Source organism: Eretmochelys imbricata, chromosome 3 (assembly GCF_965152235.1).
Source record: "Eretmochelys imbricata isolate rEreImb1 chromosome 3, rEreImb1.hap1, whole genome shotgun sequence".
NCBI lineage: Eukaryota > Metazoa > Chordata > Testudines > Cheloniidae > Eretmochelys > Eretmochelys imbricata.
In genome coordinates this window covers 76592765-76618149 of record NC_135574.1, presented here as the reverse complement: position 1 = coordinate 76618149, position 25385 = coordinate 76592765, and the positions used below count along the sequence as shown (strand labels likewise).

General features: G+C 38.6%; 1 protein-coding gene across 4 annotated transcripts in view; it reads left to right on the top strand.

The window, feature by feature from the left end:
- The window catches only part of ASCC3 (activating signal cointegrator 1 complex subunit 3), a 524193-nt gene that overhangs the window by 495782 nt on the left and 3026 nt on the right, over nt 1-25385 (top strand). For 3 of the 4 annotated variants that reach the window (XM_077812867.1, XM_077812868.1, XM_077812866.1), the window contains 4 exons: nt 62-286; nt 19735-19886; nt 20961-21111; nt 25143-25352. In XM_077812867.1, coding sequence (XP_077668993.1) covers nt 62-286; nt 19735-19886; nt 20961-21111; nt 25143-25352 — 738 coding nt within the window. Of the gene's footprint in view, nt 1-61; nt 287-16843; nt 17243-19734; nt 19887-20960; nt 21112-25142; nt 25353-25385 lie in introns of those variants that run through there. The other variant, XM_077812869.1, reaches the window with a different exon arrangement.

Genomic DNA, 25385 nt, shown 5'->3' with positions numbered 1-25385 from the left:
TTCTTGCATTTTATGTACTAAAAAACCTATTTTGCCTCCTTTTTAATTTTTTTTTGTTAAGGATGCTGAAGAGTATGCAGATCTTCCAGTGAGACACAATGAAGATCAGATGAACAATGAGTTGGCAAAACATCTTCCCATTGAAGTCAATCCTCATTCATTTGACAGTTCCCACACAAAAACACATCTTCTGCTGCAAGCCCATTTTAGTCGTGCCATGCTGCCTTGCCCAGACTATGCTACTGATACCAAGACAGTGTTGGACCAATCTATAAGAATATGTCAGGTACAGTAATCCATTTCGTACTTTATCTGATGCTTAATTCTTTGGCATTAATGTGTTAGAATATTTTTTTGGTCCAGGAAAAATCCACATTGTTTTCTGGAGATGTATTGCAATATGATTTTGTTGAGGACTGGAACCACCTCAGACACATATTTATTTAGAAAGTGACCAAATGCCCACAACATTACAGAACTGAACGTAAATAAAGATAAAACTGAATGGCAATAGATATTGGTACTGGTTTGAAAGAGACAGTTGTTGCCACTGGTTTCACTACTTCCACCAACACTAACTTTCAGTACTGTTAATGCCGAGTACATAGGTGCTGACTCTGTGGGTGTTAACAATCTAATTTTAGATGAGATTTTCAGTTGCTATATTCTCCAGTTGTCAACTACAACAGGGCTGGAAGAGCAGGTTGCCACTATCCAAACTGATTTTAAACCACTCTCCAGGTTTGTGACTTTTGCAGTTCCACAAAAAGCCCATACTCCCAGGCATTCTAATTTGACCATAAAGAAAACCCATAACACACAACCATATGCACAACTGTCCCCATCAAGGACATTTTAGAGCATCAGTATAAATCTGGAATAGAGTAAAAGGAATATTTACACAGTTCTGTGGGGCAGGTAAAGTGCAGCTGTAGTTTGAAGCAGAAATAGGCCAGCTTCTACCTGCTACTTCTAAAGAGGAAGAAAAGTATTGTGGTTAAAATACAGGACTCGGACTCAGGAGATTGGCATTCAGTTCTTGTGTGACCTTGGACAAACCTCTTAATCTGTCTCTGGCTCAGTTCCCCATCTGCGAAACATAGGGATAGCAATATTTCTCTTGTCTTGTCTACTTAGATTATAAGATCCTGAGGGTGGTCTTACTATTTGTATGTACAGCATATAGCACTGGTAATCTGATTGCAGGCCGCGAGACATTTTGCTAACGTTGACCGTCCGCAGGCATGGCCTCCCGCTGCTCCCATTGGCCAGGAATGGCAAACCGCAGCCATTGGGAGCTACGGGGAGGCCATGCCTGCGGATGGTCAATGTCAGCAAAATGTCTCGCAGCCCATAATCCGATTACCCTAATGGGCCGCAGGTTGCCCGCCACTGATCTAGCATAAGTAGGTCCAGATCTTCATTGTGCCTTTAGGCACTGTTCTAATACAAATAAGTAATAAGAGTCATTTTATTGGCTGTGCCAAGCTGCCAAAATGTAAAACCAGTTCATGAGAGAGGTCCCATGGCAACACTCCTCCCAAAGAAGGTGTGCCATTGTCTGATAAGGGTAATAAGCAAATCATATCACAGATATTTTTATTTCTGTAACCAGAAACTTGGCAAACAGGTTTTGAAAGGAACCCCACTCCCTATATTTCTAATTACTAAAACAAAGGTGATGAAGATTTATTTTAAAGAGAAATTCTTTTTCTTTAAACTTTGATTATGAACGGAGTCCACAGGATAGACATCATTAGTTAGGTCAGAAATTTCACTTCAATTTCATATAAAGCACGTAATCCATTTAAATAATATTTTGTCATATCCATGAGTTTTTACTACATAGAAATAGTTAGGAAAAAAAGTGAACTAAAGATCTTTTTAGTTATTTTTAGTACAAATATTTGTACTAATGTGCTAATTCCTATCACAGGATAGGGATTTTTTAAAACTGTTGTCACTTTTTAAAAATGAAGTATTCAGGAGTTACATTCAGCAGAAAAAAAAGTTCCTGAACAATATCTTACTATAACAGAACCTGTTTGTGCCTTTGTCCTCTACCCATAGATATTGATATATACACAGCCATATGAGGCAGGAAAGAAAGAGCGAGAAAAAAGGGAGAAAAACATTTTCGTGTTTTGAAACTGTCACATGGTTTACCTCTCTTGGGAGAATATTTGCTTCATCTTATTAGTCATGGTTTCCAAACGAAGGTTAAAGTTCCTAAAGCTTAAACAATAGACAGAGTTACACTTTCCGTACTGGTTGTTACCTTTTTCCCTAGCATTGACCTGTTGATGAACTCTGGGTCAACGGGGGTGGAGAAAAAAGATCTTAGTTGTGAGAAAGGAACTGATCGGAGAAGGATCAGTTGATAATTTGTGTGTGTGTGTATAGTTCTTTCTTTCTCTCTCTCTGTGTGTGTGTGTGTGTGTGTGTGTAAACCACTGTGGGGAGGGGCAGAGGCGACATCAGGAGTCAAACTGGTCAGATTGTGACAGCTCAGTGAGCCATTATTTTTTCCTAGAGGCTTTCTTCTTGTGTTCAAGATGCTAAGCTTTTATTTATTTACTTATTTTTAAAAAGACTCCAGCTGTCAAGTTTGTGCAGATAACCTTCAAGATGTGAACAAAATGTAAACTGATGCAGTGAAGCCTGCCATTGGGCACATCATAGAATATCACGGTTGGAGGGGACCTCAGGAGGTCATCTAGTCCAACCCCCTGCTCAAAGCAGGACCAATCCCCAATTTTTGCCCCAGATCCCTAAATGGCCCCCTCAAGGATTGAACTCACAACCCTGGGTTTAGCAGGCCAGTGCTCAAACTGCTGAGCTATAGTGGGCTCCCCACAGCAGTGCTGCATTGGTGCTCCAGGGAGCGAATGAAGCACCATTGGAGGAGAATTTCAAATGCTTATGTCTCAGCAGAGAGGCCCTGAACTCCCACCCCATCTCATGCCCACTGCAGAATGGAAGATCCCTAGTTTCCACCCCCACATACAAGCCTCTTTAAACTCAAGTCTCCCACATGTTTCTCACCCACTCCATCATTCCTTCTGTCTCTGAGCCTACCCCTTAGTTCTTAGGCCTTGTCTACACTACCGCTTAAGTCAATGTAAGTTACGTTGCTCAGGGGTGTGAAAAAACCACCCCCCGAGTGACGTAATTTACATCGACTTAACACAGTGTCTGCACCACGCTATGGAAGTGGGGGAGACACTCTCGCCAACATAGCTTCCATCTCTCATTGAGGTGGATTAATTACGTCAACTGGAGAGCATGCTTTCATCAACGTAGCGTGTCTTCACCAAACGCACTAAATCGATTTAGCTCGGTAGTGAAGACAAGTGATCTATCGGGGATCGATTTATCGCATCTAATCTAGACGTGATAAATCGATCCCGGAACGCGCTCCCCGTCGACTCCGGAACTCCAGCTCGGAAGAGGCGGAAGCAGAGTCGACGGGGGAGTGGCAGCAGTCAATTCACTGCCATCCTCACGGCCAGGTAAATCAAGCTAAAATACGCCGACTTTAGCTATGCTGTTTGCATAGCTGAAGTTGCGTATCTGAGGTTTACCCCCTCTTCCCCCGCTAGTGTAGACCAGGGCTAAGTTTTCCTTCTCCTCTTTCAAGACAGGTGTCTTTAAACAAAGGTATCTTATTTAGTGGTCATGATATAGACCCATAGATTCTAAAGCCAGAAGGAACCACTGTGATCATCTAGTCTGACCTTCTGTATACCAAAGGCAATGGAACTTCCCCCAAAAATATATATTGCAATTCCCATGAGTCTGCTGTTTTCCTGGATCCTTCAGGGACCAACAAATGTTCACTTCCATCTTGGAATAATTTCTTTTAAGACTGAATGTCCCCTGATCTCTTTTAAAGTTTAATTTCTGTTACAAAAGCCTCTTTCAGAGTAAGCAACGGTAAATATGTTCAAACAAGCTTATTTTCATTTAGGTACAGGTCTAAAACCCTTCACTTTCCCAATCCAAAGTGCTTGCAGCCTTTATCATAAAATTGCTTTTCTTGAAACAGAGATTTCCTCTGCCCCTTTAAACGTTTTGTTTTTTATATTACAGCTCTATGTTGAAATATGCTCAAGATGGAAAACAAATTCATAAGCTCAAATGTCAGTTAAAGAGCTTATTCCCCACCAAAAATAATCTGGTTCCAGCAGTCTTACTGCTGTCCCAGTAAAGAAATACAATTGTTGCCGTAGAAAGGGGGACAAACATGTTTCACTATAGCCTTGCTATGATTGATATCATTTAGACATTGGGTTTAGTTCATTGTAACAAGGTGTTTGTTACAGTGAAATTTGTCATATACTTACCTGGGACTGGGCGAGGGGCATGTGGTGTCCATTCCTATTTGCTGCACAAATCCCGGGAATGTTGTTGTGTGGTCTTCCTGGCAGCTGAATGACAGCTTTGGCAGTTAATGGCTTTGGGGTCATTGATGGGGCTGCAGGAATTTTCTGTATGAAAGGCTGTGCCCCACATTTAAAAGTAAGAGACGAGGACTAATGAAGGCACTTCCAGTGAGAGGAAGGATGGATTTAGGCTTGAGGCATAGGACTGAGGCCTGGGAGATCTGGGTTCAGTTTCCAGCACTGCTACAGACGTCTTGTTTGATCTTGAGTAAATCACCTCATCGCTCTCTGTCTCAGTGTCCCAGATGTAAAAAGGGGATATTACTCCATTTTTCCTACTCTTTGTCTGCCTTTTCTATTTAAATTGTTCCTGACCCAAAGAACTCAGTCTTTTGCTAAGTGTAATGTACAGCATCTAGTACAATAGTAATTAATTTCAGCTAAGTCTCTGGACATTACCATAACACAAATAATTGTTTTTAAAATTATCTCTGCATGGTCTTCATATGTCCCATACTCCACTCCCATCCTGCTTCACTAAAAGAGGACATATGGCTCTGTGGAATAGTGCTGAACATGCCAACAGTTGCATGATAACTTGATATTTCTTCAGAAAGACAATGGTGAGGGTAATATCAACTATTGGACCAACTTCTCTTGGTGAGAGAGACAAGCTTTTGAGCTTACACCGAGCTCTTCTTCAGGTTCTGTGCCTGCCAGGTCCTGAAGAAGAGCTCTGTATAAGCTCATAAGCTTGTCTTTCTCACCACAGAAGTTGGTCCACTATATTACCTCACCCACCTTGTCACTAATATCCTGGGACACCGACATGACTACAACTACACTGCCTACAACAAAGGATTGTGATGAAGACCATTATAGTAGAAGACAAAATTTGTGTTTATTCTAACTAAATGATTCATCTAATATTTTGATAGTGTAGTAGTATTGCTTATTATTTTAAAAGCAATGCCCCATCTTTGTTCCTGTTCCTGATTTAATAATATGTGAAATAGAATAAATCTAATCTCTTTTTTGCTTCTCTTATCAAGCCCTATACTTTCTGGCTGTGTATTCGGTGATCAGCTCTTACTCTCCTGTTCTGAAACTACCTACTATATTTGTATTAATTGAAATGGATAATTGAGATAGTAATACAATCCATCTTATATTCAGCAGGGCAGTCACTTTCACTGAGAAATAATATGACAGCAGCTGGCTTTGCATTTGGATTGGCTACGAGCCTCCACTTGTAGTGTAATCGTTGATAAAACATTTTAGTATTTCCAGGGAGTAGGACTGCCATGGAGCTCAGCCTTAACCTTTGAAGAGTGTTTGCCTATGGATGTGTTAAGCACATCTCAGTAGGATACCTGTACATTGAGAGAAGACAGAAGAGAAGTCAGATTTGGAATTGTAGACAGAAGTACAGTTTGCAGTGAGAAATATGCACATCCCTTAACTGAGTAACCATGGGATTGTAGTACCGTAACCCAAACTGTTTATCGCTGTTTTGTTATCCCTTTGCTATCTCGTGTCCAAACTTAGAGTATAAGATCTTCAGGGCAGGGACCTTAATTCCTTGTTTGAACTGTGAGGCCTAGCACACTTTGGGGTACTGTAAAATAATGAATAATAATAAGTTTATGGTAATTGCCTTGGATCTTTTGCATTAGCTGTCTCAGAAAGCACCTTAAAAACATGACAGAAACAAGTATTCTGCCCCATTTAACTAAATTTAACATATACACTACCTTTGTACACACAAGTATCTTGACAGGTTTCAGAGTAACAGCCGTGTTAGTCTGTATTCGCAAAAAGAAAAGGAGGACTTGTGGCACCTTAGAGACTAACCAATTTATTTGAGCATGAGCTTTCGTGAGCTACATCCGATGACGTGAGCTGTAGCTCACAAAAGCTTATGCTCAAATAAATTGGTTAGTCTCTAAGGTGCCACAAGTCCTCCTTTTCTTTTCACAAGTATCTTGTGACTCACCGGATTCAGTGGCGTGCTTTAGAGGGAGCTATGTCTAGCACTCCTCAGCTGGAAGATAGGTTGCTGTCATGTCAGCACATTTGTGATCAGCAGAGGTGCCTGAACCATAGTCCTGCACATATAAGACAGAGACTGTGCCCCTCCACTTTAGAGCTTGCTTACCCCATTACCTTCATCATTAAGAGCCCTAGTTTTAAAGCATGTTCCAAAGTCCATTTGTTTTCCTTAGTTGTGGAGAAGTGGGAAGGCTCTGATGGGAGATCTTAAAGATCTTAAGTATGTTTATAGCTGCTGTGTTATTGCTGGTTGCTGTAGATAATGTGATTAGTGGATGAAGAGAGGCAGCTACAGGAGCGGTCTATTTTATGGTTGTATATTTAAGAATTGTTGAGAAGTGCCTGGAGCAAGGGATAGTCGCTCCATTTTAATGGATGTGTGTATTACTAAAAATAAATAGGGCCTTTGAAGGAGGGAAAGGAGGAGAAAAATTAAATAAACTTTAAAATATAGACAAAATTTCTGAAACACATTCATTTAGCCAGTACATATACTGTGTATGAATGTGTGTAGCACACCGATGGTGGTAGCTGAATTCAGTCATCATTGTAATACTAGCTGCTTCCACGTTTGGACTGATATTATCCTAGCTCAGAAGGGCAGAAGCAACAGAGTAATGAAAACCCTTCACCTAGGATGTGTGCTGCACTGATCGTGTTCATTTACAGATAATAAACACACATGTGTAGTGCTGTAGAGGGAGTACCTCTGCATACAAGATGTTCAGGGGAACTTACATGCCAGCTCTCTTTAGAGAGGTAATTTATTTTGTATGCCTATGATATTTTTTTTACCTGTTTTTTTGTTTTTGGTTTGGGGGGAAGGGGAGCACACCATAGATAAACTTGTAAACTGTTGTATGGCAGCACTTGGTGACAGTTTAATGATGATATGGTGCTGCTTATGTACAATCCCTCCCCCACCCATAACAAACCTTTTCCCAGTTGGGGCTGGAGGAAATGACTAATGCTTAACCCATTTGTGTGATCAATTCACTTAAGCAGCTACTGTGAAATGTTAATCACAACTTTAATTTGTACTGCATTAGCATTTTGATTAACTTGTAGGCTTGCTAGCACACTTGAAGCACTTTTACTCATACTTACTGCTCGGAAATGACTTTTTGATTAATTAAGTTTGTTAGACAGCAGCTGAGCTTCCTGAATGCTAACCTTATGGGGCCAAAAGTTCAGGAGAAAGTTACTGTGAACAACTGCTGCTGTTGAAAAAAAATTCTTGTAAATGCACTTAAAATATTTTAATTATTGACAAAATATTGTACTATTACTTGGAAATTGACCTTAACCTTTAAAAAGGGCATATTTATCTTGAGAAAATGACTGTAGCTTTTTGCTGCACTCAGTATGCTGGTGTAAGCTCTGAAATTGGATATAATGGTATCTTTAAGAACTTGGAGCTTGTTTATATTGGTGAGAGTGGGTTTTCATTGCCATGGGAATTTTTCAAAAGTACTTTATTGTGCTGTTGGGTTGATCAGCATAGTACAGTATATCAATTTATAAATTAATAACAATTTAAGAATAAATTGGATTTCTGGAACTTAACAAATTTTTGACCAATTGGATAAAATATTGTAATGTTCATGTTCCCAGTATCACAATCCATGGCTGGATCTATCTCTGTAAAACTGTTTAAAGCAAAACCAGTAAGAAACTTAGAATGTTGTGGTCAACCAAATATATACAATAGATCAGTGGTTCCCAAACTTGTTCCGCTGCTTGTGCAGGGGAACCCCCTGGCGGGCCAGGCCAGTTTGTTTACCTGCTGCATCCACAGGTTCAGCCGATCGCGGCTCCCAGTGGCCGTGGTTCGCTGGTCCAGGCCAATGGGAGCTGCTGGAAGCGGTGCAGGCCGAGGGACTTTCCCTGCACAAGCGGCGGAACAAGTTTGGGAACCACTGCAATAGATGATCAATGCCTTCCATAGTTCAGATCACATTGATAATATTACTTTAGAGACTGAAGTAGCAAGATAGAGGGTCTTATAAAGCATCTGGGAAGGTCTTAGTTGGCATGCATCAGAGAGACTTTCAAGGAGGTGGGGGATGGAAAAGAGCGTGTGTAGTAATGGGTGGCAAAGCAGGTGGAGGAGGGAGGCGAAAATGTGTGAAAGAGATGGGTTACAGAGAATAATGTAAGAGGAGTGCCATCTGCCCTACTGGCTGCATTCCTATTAACTGCAAATAAGGTAAGCCATCTTTTCCTCTGAGACTATAGCTATACAGGTATACAATTCCAAAACTGCATTTGAAAAAAAAATGTATTTAACTTTTGCAGAGCAAAAGTTATTACATTTTTTCTCAAAAGTTATCTTCTTAGGCCCAGTACTCTGAAGTAGAGCTGGCCGAAAAAAGAGAATCCCTTTCCGTGAAAATTTTCATGCTTGAGAAAGTTTTGTCCTGAAACAGGGCAAAACATCAAAAACTATGAAAATTTTCACAGGAAAAATTCTATTTCAGGAAAACTGAAACAGAATTTTTCAGTTTCCAGGGAAGGCTCTTGCCAATTGCACAAAGCCTTCCAGCCCACCTGCTGGAGAGAAAGAGAGCCCACCACTCTGCCTCCCTGCCAGCTCCAGAAGCCAGGGAAACATTGCCCATCTCCCAGACTGGGGATGGTGAATGCAGGAAAGTAGCGCATCTCAGTGCTCTCTCCATCTCCCAGAGTTGGCAGATGAGGTGGTGGCTGTGTGCCTTAGTGCTGCTTCAATAAAAGTTTAGTCAAATGTGCAAATGTGGTCACCCCACCTCAAAAAAGATATATTGGAAAAGGGCCACAAAAATTAGGGGCATGCAACAGTTTCCAAATGAGGAAAGAGTAATAAGACTAGGAATTTTCAGCTTGGAAAATGCAGAGATAAAGGAAGAAGGAGGCATGCCTCGGGGCCCTAATTTACCCTGGGGTGTTAGCTACTTCCCACCACCCAACACAGATGTAATGAAGTTCATATAAAATAAGTAAGAACTACTAATTATTTTTTAAGATAGGCTTTTAATGATTTTTGACTGTAATAACAGCATAGACAAAACAAAAAAAGGAAGACCAAAGACCAGCACTGAATAAGAATTAATACAAAGGCAGATTATATTGAGGACAAGCGCAAGTACATGTAATATTGTGGACCATTTTGCGAGTTTCTGAACAGTGACTTTACATATGCTGGTTCTGGCAGGTCATAATAAAAGCCCAGAAGACAAGCATAAGTAAAGCTTTTATTTACCAGTTTTATATTTCTGTTGACAAAATACTGTAAGGCAAACACAACTATACGTATAAGGAGCTAATGAACAACAGCATTATATGCATTCTCTCAGCCTACTTGAAAGACCAACATAAATACATGCAAAGCTATTATGCATCAGCCACCTACTATTGATTTTATGCTACAGTATTGATACAACTATGATCAATTTGGCTTGAGCAACCAGACTTTTTTACTTTGTAGACTTACCCTGCATTCATCTGAAAATACATTACCCTTTAGTTGGCCACTTTTCTCACTGTCCAGGTACAGACAGTTGAGAAGTGCACATTCCTTCGGTTTAGGGGGTGTGGGTTAGGTTTTCTTATGACCGAAACACACACACACACACAGTCCTGTGCCTTCGTCCTTTTTGTCTGATTTGACGGCCGTGTTTTAGAACAGACCAACCAATTAGGGTGGGCCACATTGTTTATGTGGTTGCCCTAGTTGTGTAATTGATGCGTATTTAATTTTTATGTCCAGTTGTTAGTTGTTTGTATAACTTAGGCCTATTTATTTTTTTTGTAGCCAATTGGATCTTGAATGTGGGTAATTTGGGGTTGATAAGTACATAGGAATCAGCATAAAATGTTATTTGGTTGCAGCGCGTCCTCACCACAAGCTTAAGCGTTATTTTTGCAAGGCTGGCATTTTGAAGTATACGAAAGTTTAAGGCCTAACATTTGCAATACCTTGATTCCGTTCAAGCTTAACAAAATATTTGTTCAATTTATTCACAGAAAAGAGACTATTAAGGGGGCATATGATCAAGGTCTATGAAATCATGACTGGTGCTGAGAAAGTAAATAAGGAAGTGTTATTTACTCCTTCTCATAACACAAGGGGTCACCAAATGAAATTAATAGGCAGCAGGTTTAAAACAAAGAAAAGAAAGTATTTCTTCACACAACCCAGAGTCAACCCATGGAACTCTTTGCCAGAGGATGTTGTGAAGGCCAAGATTATAACAGGGTTCAAAAAAGAACTAGATGAATTCTTGGAGGATAGGTCCATCAATGGCTATTAGCCAGGATTGGTACGGATAGTGTCCCTAGCCTCTGTTTGCCAGAAGCTGGGAATGGGCAACAGGGCATACCCGTTCTATTCATTCCCTCTGGGGCACCTGGCATTGGCCACTGTTGGAAGACAGGATACTGCGCTAGATGGACCTTTGGTCTGACACAGTATGGCTGTTCTTATGTTCCAACACTGATGTAGTAATAAATAATCGTTATTAAAAATAATCAAATGCTTATTAATGTTTTAAAAGCAAATGTTTGTACTTATACAGTTTGTAAGGGCTGTTAAACATCTGTATTCTTAAATACTTGGTGAGGTGTGTTAAACCAAATGTGTCCTATAAAAAAAGTTTAAGGTACAAACATATATACATATGCATATTATTACATATGCATTTACATATATTTATGCATACCAATATTACCCATATATTATCATTTATCACAAGTTCTATAAAAATATAGCTGGTATTTAATTATTCAAACAAATCATGTAATCCCTCATATATATTAGTATATATACCCATAATATTCTGTAAGGTATAAGCACAATACACTTATAATCCTAACCAAAGCCCATCTCATTGACCACCAACTAAGCATAAAGGTCTGTTTATGTCACCCACATGTTATCAAAGCACAACTCTACACCTCACACCTCAGTCATGGTCCCAGGCCTAACATTCCCAGGTTCACTATGAAAAACTAAAAACAATTAAAAAATAAAATCTGTCCATCAGTCATATGAGGGAATGTGTAAAATAAGGAACAAATGGGGCATAAATGTGTAAATAAAAAACTAAGGTGGCTACATAACAGTGTTTAAGCCCACTGGGCCATCTTCAGTCTATGCATTATGCTTTTCCGGGACTATGGGTAAACATCCTCCCCATAAAAAGACAAAAATGAGGGGAATAAGTAGGAAGAGAGCCTGAAACGTAAGCCATTGTATCAGAGGCCTGGTTTGAGGCCTGGGCTAAAGTGGTAGTCAGAGCTTTTCTAATACAAAGCAAAGACTAGCTGTGAGCAAAAGGCAGGACCTGCTCACAAAATCTGGCAAAAACAGAGCTAATATTGCAAAAAAACACATTTCTAAGAAGTGCTAGGCACAGAGTACTCACACAGACACATCCCAATATCAAGTAGTACCAAAACATCCCAATATCAAAAATGGTACAAAAACATTCCCCAAGAATAACAGAAACCACTAACCCCTCCTAAAAGATAAGGTCAGAATAACAGTACATAATAAAATGTTTTACTCAAACCAACATGTACAAGGTGATACGTGATAACTAGCAATGTCAGGGGGTAGTAACTAACTATGTCAGTGGGGCGGTACGTAACTTGTTTGTATCAGGATATAAAAATGTATCTCAAGGGAATTGTCTTTGTCTAGCCTAAAAAGGAACAGAAAGTCCCACCATTCACTGAGCTGGTCCATTGTTAAGGGCAAACATGTATTAGTGGTCTGGAAAAGTCTGTAGGATACTAATACCGTGCTTCGCTGACAATAAACCTGGCCTGGTGCCTTCGTACCTTGACGAATCTTTTGCCATTTGCAGTTCACTCATAAAGTAATTAACTGATTTACTTGTTTGTAAGTGCTGTACTTTTTCAGCGGATACGCTGTATTCTTCCTACTAAGCTAAGAGGTTGAATCTCTGCTTTAAGTGCAAAACAGAACTCAACCTTAATTATGGAGTCACAACCAGTACCTCACAGTCACAGTATTATAAAGTTTAACCATGGCGAAAATAAGAGATTCCCAAAATTCATTTGAGAAGTAGGCCTTGCCCTCTAAGGTCCAAGATATTGGACCCTAATACTTCAATGGCACATGTAAAAACATTTAAGTCATTTTAGAGCTCCTAAACTTGTATTAATTATGCAGTTTGTCTTCCACCTAAGCCTGTACAGTTGGACTTGAATTACAAGTGGCAAGATATGAAAACTAGTACCACAAAAAAATTTAAAACTCTCCAGAACATTTCTAAAATGACAGATTTCAAAGTAATTGTAATAGCTCCTATGACTGGATCAGTTTTACAAGGGTGCGTATGTTTTCAGTATGTAAATGACATTCTTTATTTGAACATATGTTCTAAAACTGTCTCGAAAGCGCATGGGTAGAAGCTTCTGCCACTGCTATTTCTTCCCATGTCACATTACTTCCTCTTTTGAATATATGTATTAAAATAGTGTCAGGAGGAGTTCTATATCTCTCTATATATAAAAACTACTAAGGAAAGAAGACTATATATATTTTAGACCAAATTCCCAGGGGTAGACGATAACATCCACTTTGACCACTGAAAGGTGCCAGACCCTGTGGAACAGTTCCTGTTTCCTATTTGAGCAGGAAGCCATCAGTCCATTTGAGGAAACCACTATTCATGGCACATACGAAGAGAAGCTGACACTTTCAGTTCCCATCCCCCAGATTAGAACTGACTGTGAATCAGCCAGTTGGTGCTAGAGTTCAGAATCCCTAGTATGAGCGGCTGAGAGAAACAAATGTATCCATTCACATCAGGACCCAGCAGACTTTGAAGGCACAATAGGGCAGCTTGTTGTGTCCTCTTGATGATTGACCTAAACCTCTGTGATGGAAGATTCTATTTAGATTCTCACTGCCTTTCCCTTCAGATCTTGCTGGAAGTGACAGCTAGCTTGTCAAATTTCTCTGATGTTTGAGACTGATAATTAGCTTAACTTTCAATGTGAGAGACAAGAGTCCCTGTCACCTGCATAGACTCCATTCTACAAGAGATTTCTATCTATCTTTACTACCATTAAGCATAGAGGAGCCAGGGGAGCCCTGTGGGAAACATAGGACATCACTGGTCTCTGATGTAGCATAGTGAGGAGGAGCAGCTGAAAGAGTTGGCAGAGAGCCAGGAAGAGAAGAGACAACTCCCTGTTGCCTTGCACCATCTGCCTTCAACATCAGTAGACCAAGCTGGAGAAGGGGGCATCTGGGACATAGGAGGCACCACAAAATAAAGATACGTATGAGAGAAAGGGAGGAAGCCGCACTTGGTCAGAGAGGAAAAGAGGAACTTAAGGAGGGAGGGAAAATGAAGACCCCCAGTGATGACAACAGAGTGGACCCTATCAAAAAAAAAATCGGTATTAGAAGACAGAATCTATATATGGCTCCCCCCCACCAACTACTGACTGAGAAGCAGCCACCCACTGCCCCTTGAAAATTCCTTAGCGGGAGCAGAGTCACCTGAAGTGGGCACTGAGGCTCTCATACAGGAGACGTTCTTGGGGAAAAGCGAAATAGTCAAAATCAATATCAGAATCAAAATATCACTCAAATATTTGGACTCTGAAATCTGAATATCAACCTAATACAAATATTTGCTCATCCCTAATGACTGATACTATCTTACTCTGCACCTGCTTCATTACAGAGTGAGCCAGAATTCCCATTTATCCAACGCCTACAGTTGATCTTTATAGCAAATGAACTTTCAGTCCCTTTGATGTTTTCTAGTCAAGCTGTGTGACATGAAGGCCAAAACAGTGCTTTAGTACACCTCCTTAACTGTTACTGTGATTATTTATATAGCATCATTGGAGCACATGGCACTTTAAGACAAGAAGCACTTAAAAGGCTTACAAGCTAAGGCCTTAATCCTGCATTAAGAGCCATGTGAGTGCCCATATCAGTGTCAGATTGGGGCCAAAATAGTGTAGGATTGGGGCCAATATATGATTATGCACATTTTCTACTTTCTTCCTTTATTTCTCTGTCATTCTTTATAACAAAATCAAGAATAATACATATTCTCTGTGCTCCCAGGTCCCTCCATTCAGCTCATCTTCTCTTCCATATTAAAAAAAACAAAAGATGCTTTCATGTACTTATTAGTTTACTTTAAACCTTTTGTTTTACTCTACTACAAGAAAATTTCTTGCATGATCTGTGTCACTTTCATCTCATGCTAATCTTTTTTTAAAATCTCATAAATTTAATTAACATATCCAGCTTCATCATGAAATCTTTGTGAAGTTCAAATGAGATGCTATAGCAAACAGATTTATCCATGTGCAATTTTTCACTCTGGAACAACATTCTTAAAGTAGCCTAACCTGTTATCAGCTGTAAGATATTTATAAAATTACTTACTTAAAGGTTTGGCTTACAAGAATTAAAATTATAACGTACCATGTATTTCGGCAGGCTGTTACAATATTTTAAATGACTTATGGGACAAAAGACCAGGTCAATGAGAAGAATTGTTTTCTGGAGCACATAAACAACCATTTATCTCTGCAAAATATTAATAACTCATAATGAGTTGGTGTTGAGTGAGGTGAAAAGAAAAGAGAAAATGATGGGAAACGAGAGAAGGAATAAACCTTATTCATACGATACAGGCGATCTGATTACACAAATAATAAGTAGTAGTAATAATTATTATACTTGGAAATAAATCTGTTGAATTTTTTTCTAATGTTTAGCTACTAGGTTTTATATATGGCCAATTTGGAGGAAACTGAATGACTCAATTTGTTATCTTGAGTATTCACAGGAATTACAATTTCCATTGAGTATCAAGCATGTGTATGTTTTACACTAGCTACAAATGAAAATGTATGTAGGTTTCCAAAATAGCAAATAAAACAAGCAAACTTTACCATTGTCCCTACTCCTTCACAATGTCACTGTCTTGTATTTCACTTCAAGACCGAGATGCTGTGAATAAATTGTATAGGTGAAGGAGAAAAATATTAAAGAGGAAAAGAGGACTTGCTATGTGGGTTCCTAGTAATAATCTGGAACATACAGTCCCCCACACACAGGTTTTTGGTACCCCATAGGGGATATCTGTAAGTTGGCCTCTGTCCATTTCTATGAGATATTCTATAAAAAGGATCCTTCCATTCATTCTGTGAACTCTTTCTCTCTTTACCCATCTTCCCCTCCCCCCAACCCTCAACAAAAATCTAGTTTATTTTAGGTAAAAACAAATGTTTACAATTTTCAACAAAAGTAGATTACAAAAAGAAAACCAACTCAACATACTGGAAGCATAAAGAAAGTCATGCTCATATAAGCAAAAGAATAACTTCTATTCACACAGTTGGTGGCTATCCTTCGATACGAGCATGATGTCTGCCATGGGGAAAAGTTATTGTTGAGACTTAAGATGGCTGAGGAGTCCAATCTTTGCTCGACAGGATTTTCCACATGTGTGTCAGATGGTTGCTTAGAGAGAGCACAACTGCTGGCCAGGATGCTGTATTCTTTCCTTTTCCCTCTGCCATTTCTCAGTATCTTGAGCAAGGCGATTCTCTTCAAAATGTGCTAAGGCTTAATGTATGATGCAACGCCACTGCAGTCTATTGCCAGCCAGCTCCTCCCAGTTCGTGAGGTCAATGCCTCCATTCTTAAAATATATTCTCAGTGTGTCCTTTTAGTGTTTCCTCTGTCCCCCACAGGTCCTCTTACAATGACTAAGAAAAGATAACTTGCTTCAAAAAATGAGTATCAGCCATCTGCACACAATGGCTAGCCCAGCGAAGCTGATATTTCATAATCTTTGCCTCAACAGTGGTGGTGTTAGCTACAAAGAGAACACTGGCATTGATGTGACAATCTTCCCATCTGATATGGAGAATCTTCATAAGGCAGCGCTGTTAGTATCACTCCAGACGATTAAGATGGCTTTGCTATGTCACCCATGTCTCGCACCCATAAAGAAGAGTGGGGATGATTACTGCATTGAATACTAGCATCTTTGTTTCCATCCGCGGATCTCTGTCAATAAAGTCATGACAAAGCAATTTTCCAAAGGATGCACTGGCACAACGGATCCTATGTTCGATCTCCACAGCAGGATTGGCTGTCTGGGAGAGGTGGTTACCAAGTTAAGGGAAATACTCAACATTTTTCAGGGGTTCACCACCAATGACAATTTGGGGGTAAAGGGGTGCAGCTTGTGCTGGGGCAGGCTGGTAAAGCACCTTAGTCTTCCCAATGTTAAGGAAATGATAAGCATCTGAGAAAAGATCTACGGTGAATTGCAAGTCAGCCTCAATGTGCGTGAGGGTGGCACAGTCATCAGCATACTCAAGGTTGGTAATAACAGTCCTGATTATCTTAGTTTTAGAATGAAGACGCCGCGTGCTAAAGAGCTGCCAAATTATGCATCTGTCTCACAAGTCCAAGTACAAGAAGACCAACACACAGCCTCCGCTTCCATGCAGATTTGTGACTAGGGACTCCCAGAGATTACTACTCCTGTCCCCATCACCACAGGACTTTTAGTGTGAGATGTTAACACCCTTGGCAGAGGCCTGCATATGAAATCTTTTAACGTGAGTGAACTGGTGTGCCCGTGGCAGCCTTATGAAACTTAGCAGGAATGAGGTCTGGACCCGGTAGAAAGGAAGTCTGTGAAACCAGAGGTCTCCGTCCTGCTGCAGCCCTCATTCACCTTCACAACCGCAGAGAATTGACAGGTCCTCGAATACACCTGTTCCGCCGTTGGGGTCTGTTGACACAATAGACAAGGTAATTAGGTATCACATTGTTGCCCATGTATGTTAGTTATTGCAAATTGCGGGATGAGGCAAGTGCATAGGTAAAGATTAAGTAAGAGTAGCAACAAGAAGAAAGGAGAGAAGGGAACGAAGGAAGAAGAGTGGGAAAAGAGAAGTGGCCATTAGAGGTATGGCTGTCTGGGGAGAGCGTTTGATGTAGCTACTCTTTGGTAAGTGAGATTTACGGGCTAAGACATACCTTGTACAATCTACAAGCAGAAAAATAATTAATTTACCAGTAAGTTGATTTTTGAAATGGCAGTCTTCTCCTTGATAAATACTGAGGGTATCTCCTCCTTCCATATGTCTAGAAATCTGTGTGTGAACAAACACACAAGCTCTTAGGCTGTCTGGTTGCTCCTTTCAAATTTGGTTTCCAGCATCATCAGACTTTCTATAGCAAAAGAATGCAAAGCAGCTTGGAGGTTCTTATGAGAAGATCATAACAGTGTCAACATTGATAGTTTTGCCTTTACAGGTTTATTTATAGGGCAAATGGAAACATTTCAGATTTACTCCCCAAAAAGATTCCTTGCATGCAGAATATTATTAACTGCAGGACACTTTCCCACTTTCTTTCATGAGAAATGGGGCAAAACCTATGCAATTCAGGACAACATTTTAAATATTTTTCTATATGTCGGTGATTCTATCACGCTGGTCTGGAACAAAACCTGTTGAAATTGCAGTGTAATCTACTAATGTAAGATGTGTGTCTGACCATGACTGAAACCAACTTGTGTGTTTTTAAAGTCAGCATTTCTCCGGAATCAGAGTAATTTAATTGAAATAGCTCAGCATGTGTAAACAACTCCTTTGTTTAAAGAAGATTTCACTGTTTAGTTTGCCTTAAGTAAATGCTGTCTTTTGTTTGTCTGTAAAACATTTGATTAAATGTACAGGCTAATATACACAGCTCCTCATTATTCCACTAGTGGGCTGTAAAATGAGCTAGAAGTATTGTAAGTTTGTACATTCTTGAGGAAGCATCAAACAATGTCATTTGTCTTGAAAAAAACACAAATACGTCTTAAGCATGTTCTTTAAAAGGAGACTACAGGATTCTAGTACCAAAACTAAGAACCTAAATTAAAAAAATGTATGGAGACTGTCCAGTACTCCCAAACATTCCAGACTGAAATGATACTGAACATTCCTACTCTTGCTTCTTTTTTTTTAACAATTTTCCAAAATTTTAATGAAATTTCAAATTTCTTACCTAATTATTGCTTTTGAAAATACATCTTTACATGAAATTAGTACAAAGAATCTGATTTTATTGTTGTTTTAAGTGTTTCTGCAGTTTGCAAACCAATAAATGTATTTTAGCAGAATCCCTTACCAACTGAAATGTCCCAGTAAATTCTAATAATTGTTGTAATGTACTGTGCACAGTGTGAAACCTGTATTATATATTTAAATATTTGTATTCACTATAAAAGTGTTATATTGAAACTAAACATGTCCTTTTGAAAAGTTCTCAGATTCTCTTTTGGTTCAACAAGAAAAAACTTAGGCACACTGTTACAAAGACTTACACATACACTTAATTTACATGTTGTGAGCAGTTTCATTGAAGTGAGTGGGGCTCCTCACTGTGCATAAAGTTAAGCACAAGTACCCATCTTTGCCAAATTGGTCCTCAGTCATGCTACGTAGCATACATTTTGATTTCCAGTTTCTATTTAAAAAAAATCAACTGAATAAAAATTAGAAATGGGCCTGGAAAGTGTAATGGCCCATTTATAGTGTTGAGAGTCAATGTTGTCTGAATGAATAGGAGGTTAGGAGTCAGGAACCTTCTAAGCTTAAATCCCAGTTCTGATACTGACTTGCTCTGTTTGCCTTAGCAAGTCATTTTACCTCTGGTCTTCAGTTTCGTCATCCATAAAATGGAACTAATATTAGTAGCTAATGCGATGAACTATCATTAAATATTCATTTTGGGGACAAACTTTTAATATTCATTTAATTTATTTGAATTCGAAGTGTTTTCAATGATTCTGAAAGTATGCAAACTCTTTCTTATACAGAAACCTTCAAAAACAATTTTGAATTTAGCTGTAACTTTTCATCCCTTTAAAGCAAATCCTTAGATGTGCACCTTACAGGCAGTGCTTGGACTGTACTCTAAGTCACATTTTATGGTGCTATAGTGTCCCAAACCAGTGATTTGTTTTTAAAGGCAAACTCTGAAATGGACCACTGCTGTTACATTTTGGGATACGTTTTAGTGATGATTTAGGACCTAATCCAACTCTCATTAAGGTCAGTAGAAAGACTTCAATTGACTTCAATAGGAGCTGAGTTAGACCCACAGTCAAACTCCCATTTTATGTGCAGTAAGTCCCTGTACATTTAACATTAAAGAAATGTTGTTAGTTTGTATCTGGAACACAAAAGGAGAGGTAGTTGCAACTGTATTCCTGTATTTAATGTCTTGTTTGTTTAGGCAATGTTGGATGTTGCAGCAAACCAGGGTTGGTTAGTGACTGCTCTGAATATAACCAGTCTGGTGCAGATGGTTATCCAAGGCCGGTGGAAACACGACTCTTCCCTGCTTACTTTGCCCAATGTAGAACAACACCATCTTCACCTTTTTAGGTATGTAATTATTCAAAATGTTTATAGTTCTTTCCAACTCTTCATTTTCTCATATTGATTGTCATTGTGTCCTGGAATGTGTTAATATAGCAGAAGCTAAGCCCATCCCACTTTTGCTATTTCTCTCCCAACAATTTGTTTGTTTTAATTATTTCTAAGTTCACCCACCTCTGCAGAGTTCATTAAATATTTCAGGCAACCCGGGATGGTATTTTAAAGGAGTGTGATTTAAGACAGTGGAATAAGGGATGAATTTCTGGAAGGATTCCCAATTCCACCAAATCTAACTCTGTCTCTGAAATCTGTTTATATATTGCATCTTTACTTTGGTCCACTGTAAAATTATACCCATACATTGGCCTATCTCAACTTGGCCATGCAGCACTGTATATCAAACTGATGTAATGCACAGGTAATGTAGTAATTAACACAATGCAAAAAGAAATTACTGGTATTTAGTATCAGAGGTCAGTGTTGAGTCTTAATATCAAAATACGGAAAACAAATATTCAGTATCTCCAAAGAATATTCTTTGTAGAAAAAAAATTTCTAAATACCTATAAGAATGAGAATTTGAGTCTTCTGTACCAGTTGAGACTGCTTATCATACTGATAAGACTGCTGCTCCTGTTTTACTCAGATTGGGGATTTCCTCTATGTAAAGTGTAAACTGAAATTATTAACGTTAAAGATTTTATTGAATGGGGAATATCTCTTTTCGGATTATTAAACTGGTTTTAAAGAAGAATGGCAACTGCTTAGTGCTCTTTGACCCTAAACTACTACACAATTAGTGTCACAGTTGATGCCATTTTTAAATATTGTGTCCAGCGGCAGCTCCAACAGTCTTAATCAGACTTTCAGATTCTAGTATTTATAACTAATGAAGAAGAAAGATGCTTCATTCTCATCATGGAAACTTTCAAGACAATAATCTGAGCAAAGGGGGTCAAGCACTTTTATGTAATTTCTACCTTCTCTTTCTTTCTTTCCTTCTTACCACCCGTTACAAATCTCTCTCTGTATAATAATTTTTTAATCCTCACTGGAAATACGTTTTGTTGTCTTTATCAGGAAGTGGAACCAAGGAAAAAGGAAGCGCTTGTGTGGAGGTTACCAAGGACCTATTGAGTGTCTTCCTGAATTGATCGCTGTCTCTGAAGGAAAAGAAAACGTTTTTGCTTCCATTGTAGACCGTGACTTGCAAGCTGTACACATTACACAGGTAATGCTTCCTGTAGTGATTTCAGAGTTCATTGTAAATGTGATTGGGAAGGAAAAGTAGAAGGGAGAAAGAGTCTTTTTATATCCTTTCAGCAAATATCACATTATTTTCTGCAGAAAGTATGTAAAAACTGCAACACATTGTTACTCTAATTCAAAGAAAGACCTACTTTTACAAGGGTTTCTCCCCCCCGCTTTCTTTTCTAGTTATTTTCCCCCCTTCCCTATTATCCAGCAACACCAATAAGGTTCATAGCTGATGTTAATGCTGCTCCTTAGCCTGTTTGAGGTATTTGCCTAGAATATTCAATCTGAGAGTTATCCACCTTTTTTGTAGTCAGCTATGCACTAAGATTACATGCATTACAAATATCATTGTAGCTGGTTCCTAAAATATTCTTTCAAACAGAATATTTTTGGGGAATATAGTTGGTAGAAGATCCAATGTTCAGTTTCTGTTTGGAAGAGAAAAAGCATATCAGTTTTCCCCTCTTCTCAGAGGAAAAAAAACTATAGTCTCAAAGTATTTAAGATATTATTGCCTTTTATTTGACTGTAATCTTTTTAAGCTGTTTCCAGTCTAAAGCATAGCAGTATACCATAGTATTCATCACATGAGTGTATGATTGCAAATACACATAGAAAGGAAGAAAACATCAAAAATTAGTTTTCTGGATTTTTTTAAAAAATTCTTCATAATTGAAAGTGAAATACTGAACTTGACTGTTCAGATTTTGTTAAATCTAACACTGGCATGCAAACAAAAAGGAAAGTATTTAAATATCCATAACAGACATCTGCATTTCTAACTAAATTACCATCAAAATTTTGAATAAAGGAAAGTTATTTAAATCAAAACAAGGCCTCTTTTAACAACAACAGATTTCTAACATAATACACATTGATTTCAGTCCAAGTTTTAGATGTGATGAAAAATTAGAACATTGTCATAATTAGTTCAGGGAGAACTCAGAAGTAAACTTACTTAATTTATTTGCATAAATTGCCATTCTGTTATCTTTAAAAGCAAATGCAAATTGGCTCTGTCTGATATGATGATGGTTATTTGGCTCAAAAGTGCTTCAATTTGCGTAGCAATCTGGTGTCGTCTCTGCAGTGAGGCGATCCCAGGTAACATACAAATCCTGAATTATTCCAGAAATTAGTATGTTTAAAGCATCAATTTAAGTGCTAATTGCAGTAGTAATGAGAAAAAGCAGTACTACTGTGAGATTTGCATCTACTGCCCCATCAGTATGCCTGGAACGGCTGCTGACTGGCAGAGGATTTGGCTGCTAATTAAATAATTGTATGCATGGCAGTGTTCTCATCTGATTCAATAGATGAAGATTAATCCTCAGATAAATATGTTTGGCTGGTATTGAAATGTCTTAGCAGTTTCTTCAAAAATAGCGTGTGTGTATGTGATGTATACACACCGAGTGTGTGGGGAAGGCGATGTAAATGTAGATACATGTAGAGAGGGGATATATATGATGTATTACAGTGCAAAGGAAAAGTTTCAATCACCTGAGTTTGGTGATCATTATGTATTCTGTACATGCTACACATCTTTCACAAAGCAACTATTTCAGAAATGGTTTAGAGATTTTGGGGGTTTCTTAATTCTATTGGGATTATTTTTGGCACTCCATCTGTAAAGTCAAGTGTCCTAGTTATGCATGGGGCCAAAGAAAAGAAAAAATATTAAATATACAACACTTCTTAAAAAGACCAAAAAATTGTTTTCTGTACATAAAAATATGACAAATGTAAAGGCTGATATCTTGGAACCATCCAGGGTTCAAAGCAAGTGATAAGTGTCCCATGGGGAAGCCTAGAATATTCCCTTTCCAATGGTACAAAGCTCTTGCTTCTAGCCATGACAGATTGTGAGTTCAGAATAGCACTTGAACCTGCCATTAATGCAGAACCAAATAGTGACCAGCCTGAGCTTAGATGAGTGAAATTTTGGGGGGAGGGAAGAGGAAGAAAACCCTACATCTGGGGAAAAGATTGATAATTTTTAAATGGCAGCTCTTGAAGCTGGATTTGAAATGCTAGAATAAATCCTAGAGATAAGGATTATTAGTAAAAGTGCCAGTGATGACATCAAAGATTCATGAAAAAATGCTGTACAATTTTTTATGTGGTTATCACTATCCTATATGGGGTAAGTCCATGTGTTAGTGGGTGCAGGTACTGTACATGTATATATACCCACACAAATATACACGTTCTTCATATGTATATATAATATATGTGTAAAAGTGTGTGTAATTTTGTACAGCAAAAGACAGAGTACAATTTTCAAAAGCATATGAGTAATTTAGGAGCCTAAGTTCCATTTTGAAAAGTGATTTACACCCTTAAGATCCTGAGTTCCACTGAAAGTCCTAAGTGCCTAAATCTCTTTTGAAAATGGGACTTACATTTCAGTTAGACGCTTTTGAAAATGGGACCTATTAGCTGTACAGAATAAGTCTGAATGTTAGCTAATGCCCAAAATATTTTTTCTAATGAAAAATGAAAGTCCACCAGACAAAAGAGTTGCCATATTAACACCATATGAGAGAGATAGAAAAGCAAGTGATTTCTCAATTCATATCAAAAGTATCTGCTCCACAACCTAGTATTAGCTACCTTCACTCTGGAATTTATTTTATTATGGCCCTGTCCCCACTTTTTAGCAACCACCACTTGATATTTTTCTTGAGCATTATTTAATGAAGAGCATTATTTGAATCTCTCCACATCACATGACTGAAACAGATGGCATGCCACAGTTGTTATCTCAAGATCTAGTTGCTAATCTTGACTAGAAGATAGAATTTTCAAAACCATACCACAGGTCAAAACTTCAGAAAGCAAAATCGGTCTTTAGGCCTGGAGATGGATTGTACTAAATCTACATTGTAGTTAGTTCAGTTTTTCACTCAGTGCTGCTTTGTTACACTCTGCTCCCATCTGCACAGTAAAAACTGTGGAACTAGATTACCATACAGTAGCCTCTGACACAATCAAAAACATGGTCGGGTCACACAATCAATCTATGTTCTTGAACCATAATACAGCTCTGCAAAGTTTCAGGCAGTAACACAGTTAAAACAAGGTTTCTGCAGAATCATTTGGATTGAGCTGGAAACCTTTTTTTAACCATATTGTAATGAGGTCCTTGGACACAGTTGTTTTAACATGTAAATGAGACTTCATGTGTAATTAAATGGTCAGATGCTCAGTTAGTATGTGTCAGCATATCTTCACTGAAGACAATGGAGCTATGCTGATTTACCCCAGCTGAGGATCTAGCTCAGTAGGTATAAAATGTTTCTACAAATAAAAAAAAAAGCAGAAAGCCATCACATGTGGGGCTGAAGGAGCACTTTGTTCACCCACACAATTTGCATGTCCCTAGTACCAGTTCAAAGTAGTGGGATGCTGGGGGAGAGAAAACTGAGAGACTGTTGCAGATTCATAAAGTGATAAGAGGAAGACTTGAGTGTCTTTAGGATGATTGTAAGGACAAGGAAGCTTCATGGGGATGGATGCAAGAAAACCTTAAGTATGGCTAAGTTTGGATAAGCATTTGAACTTTTGAATAATTATCTGAACTGATCCTCTGAACTCTCTGAGGTTTGCCTGTCACTAATTAGCACTGCACTGACTCACTCATTATGGATTATGTTGAGGAAGTTTAATTCAGACCTTAATTATACTAGTTTTTAGTAGCTTATAGAAAAAAATAATCAGCAGTAGCAAGGATTTTTCCTTTTGTTCAGGAATACCATAATCTTGGTGAAGCATGTATAGTACACTTGAGGGAGAAAGCATTTTCTAGGAATGATCTTGAGTTATATCATGTAAATACATCAGACTTGTTAAGAACATAATAATAATAAGTTCAAAATGTACATGAATGTGTAGAATACATCATGACATTTTTACGGTTATGACAGCAGAATGCATTTTAGAGGTTTGTGTTGTAGCTGAAACTGAACTTTGTCATTTTGTGCATGATCTCTTCTGCCACAGGCTTGGAATTTCTTGTCCCATTTGCCAGTTATAGATGTTAGTTTGAGCATTAAAGGATCATGGGATGACTCATCTCAGGAGCAGAATGAACTTCCTATCCCTACTTTGGCAACAGATATGTGGGATGACAAAAAGTGGATCAAGTTACATGCTGATCACGAATATGTCCTCCAGATAAATTTGCAGAGAGTCCAGATGAGGCATCACAAGGTAGGGTATTCATAATTTTCATTCTGTAATACA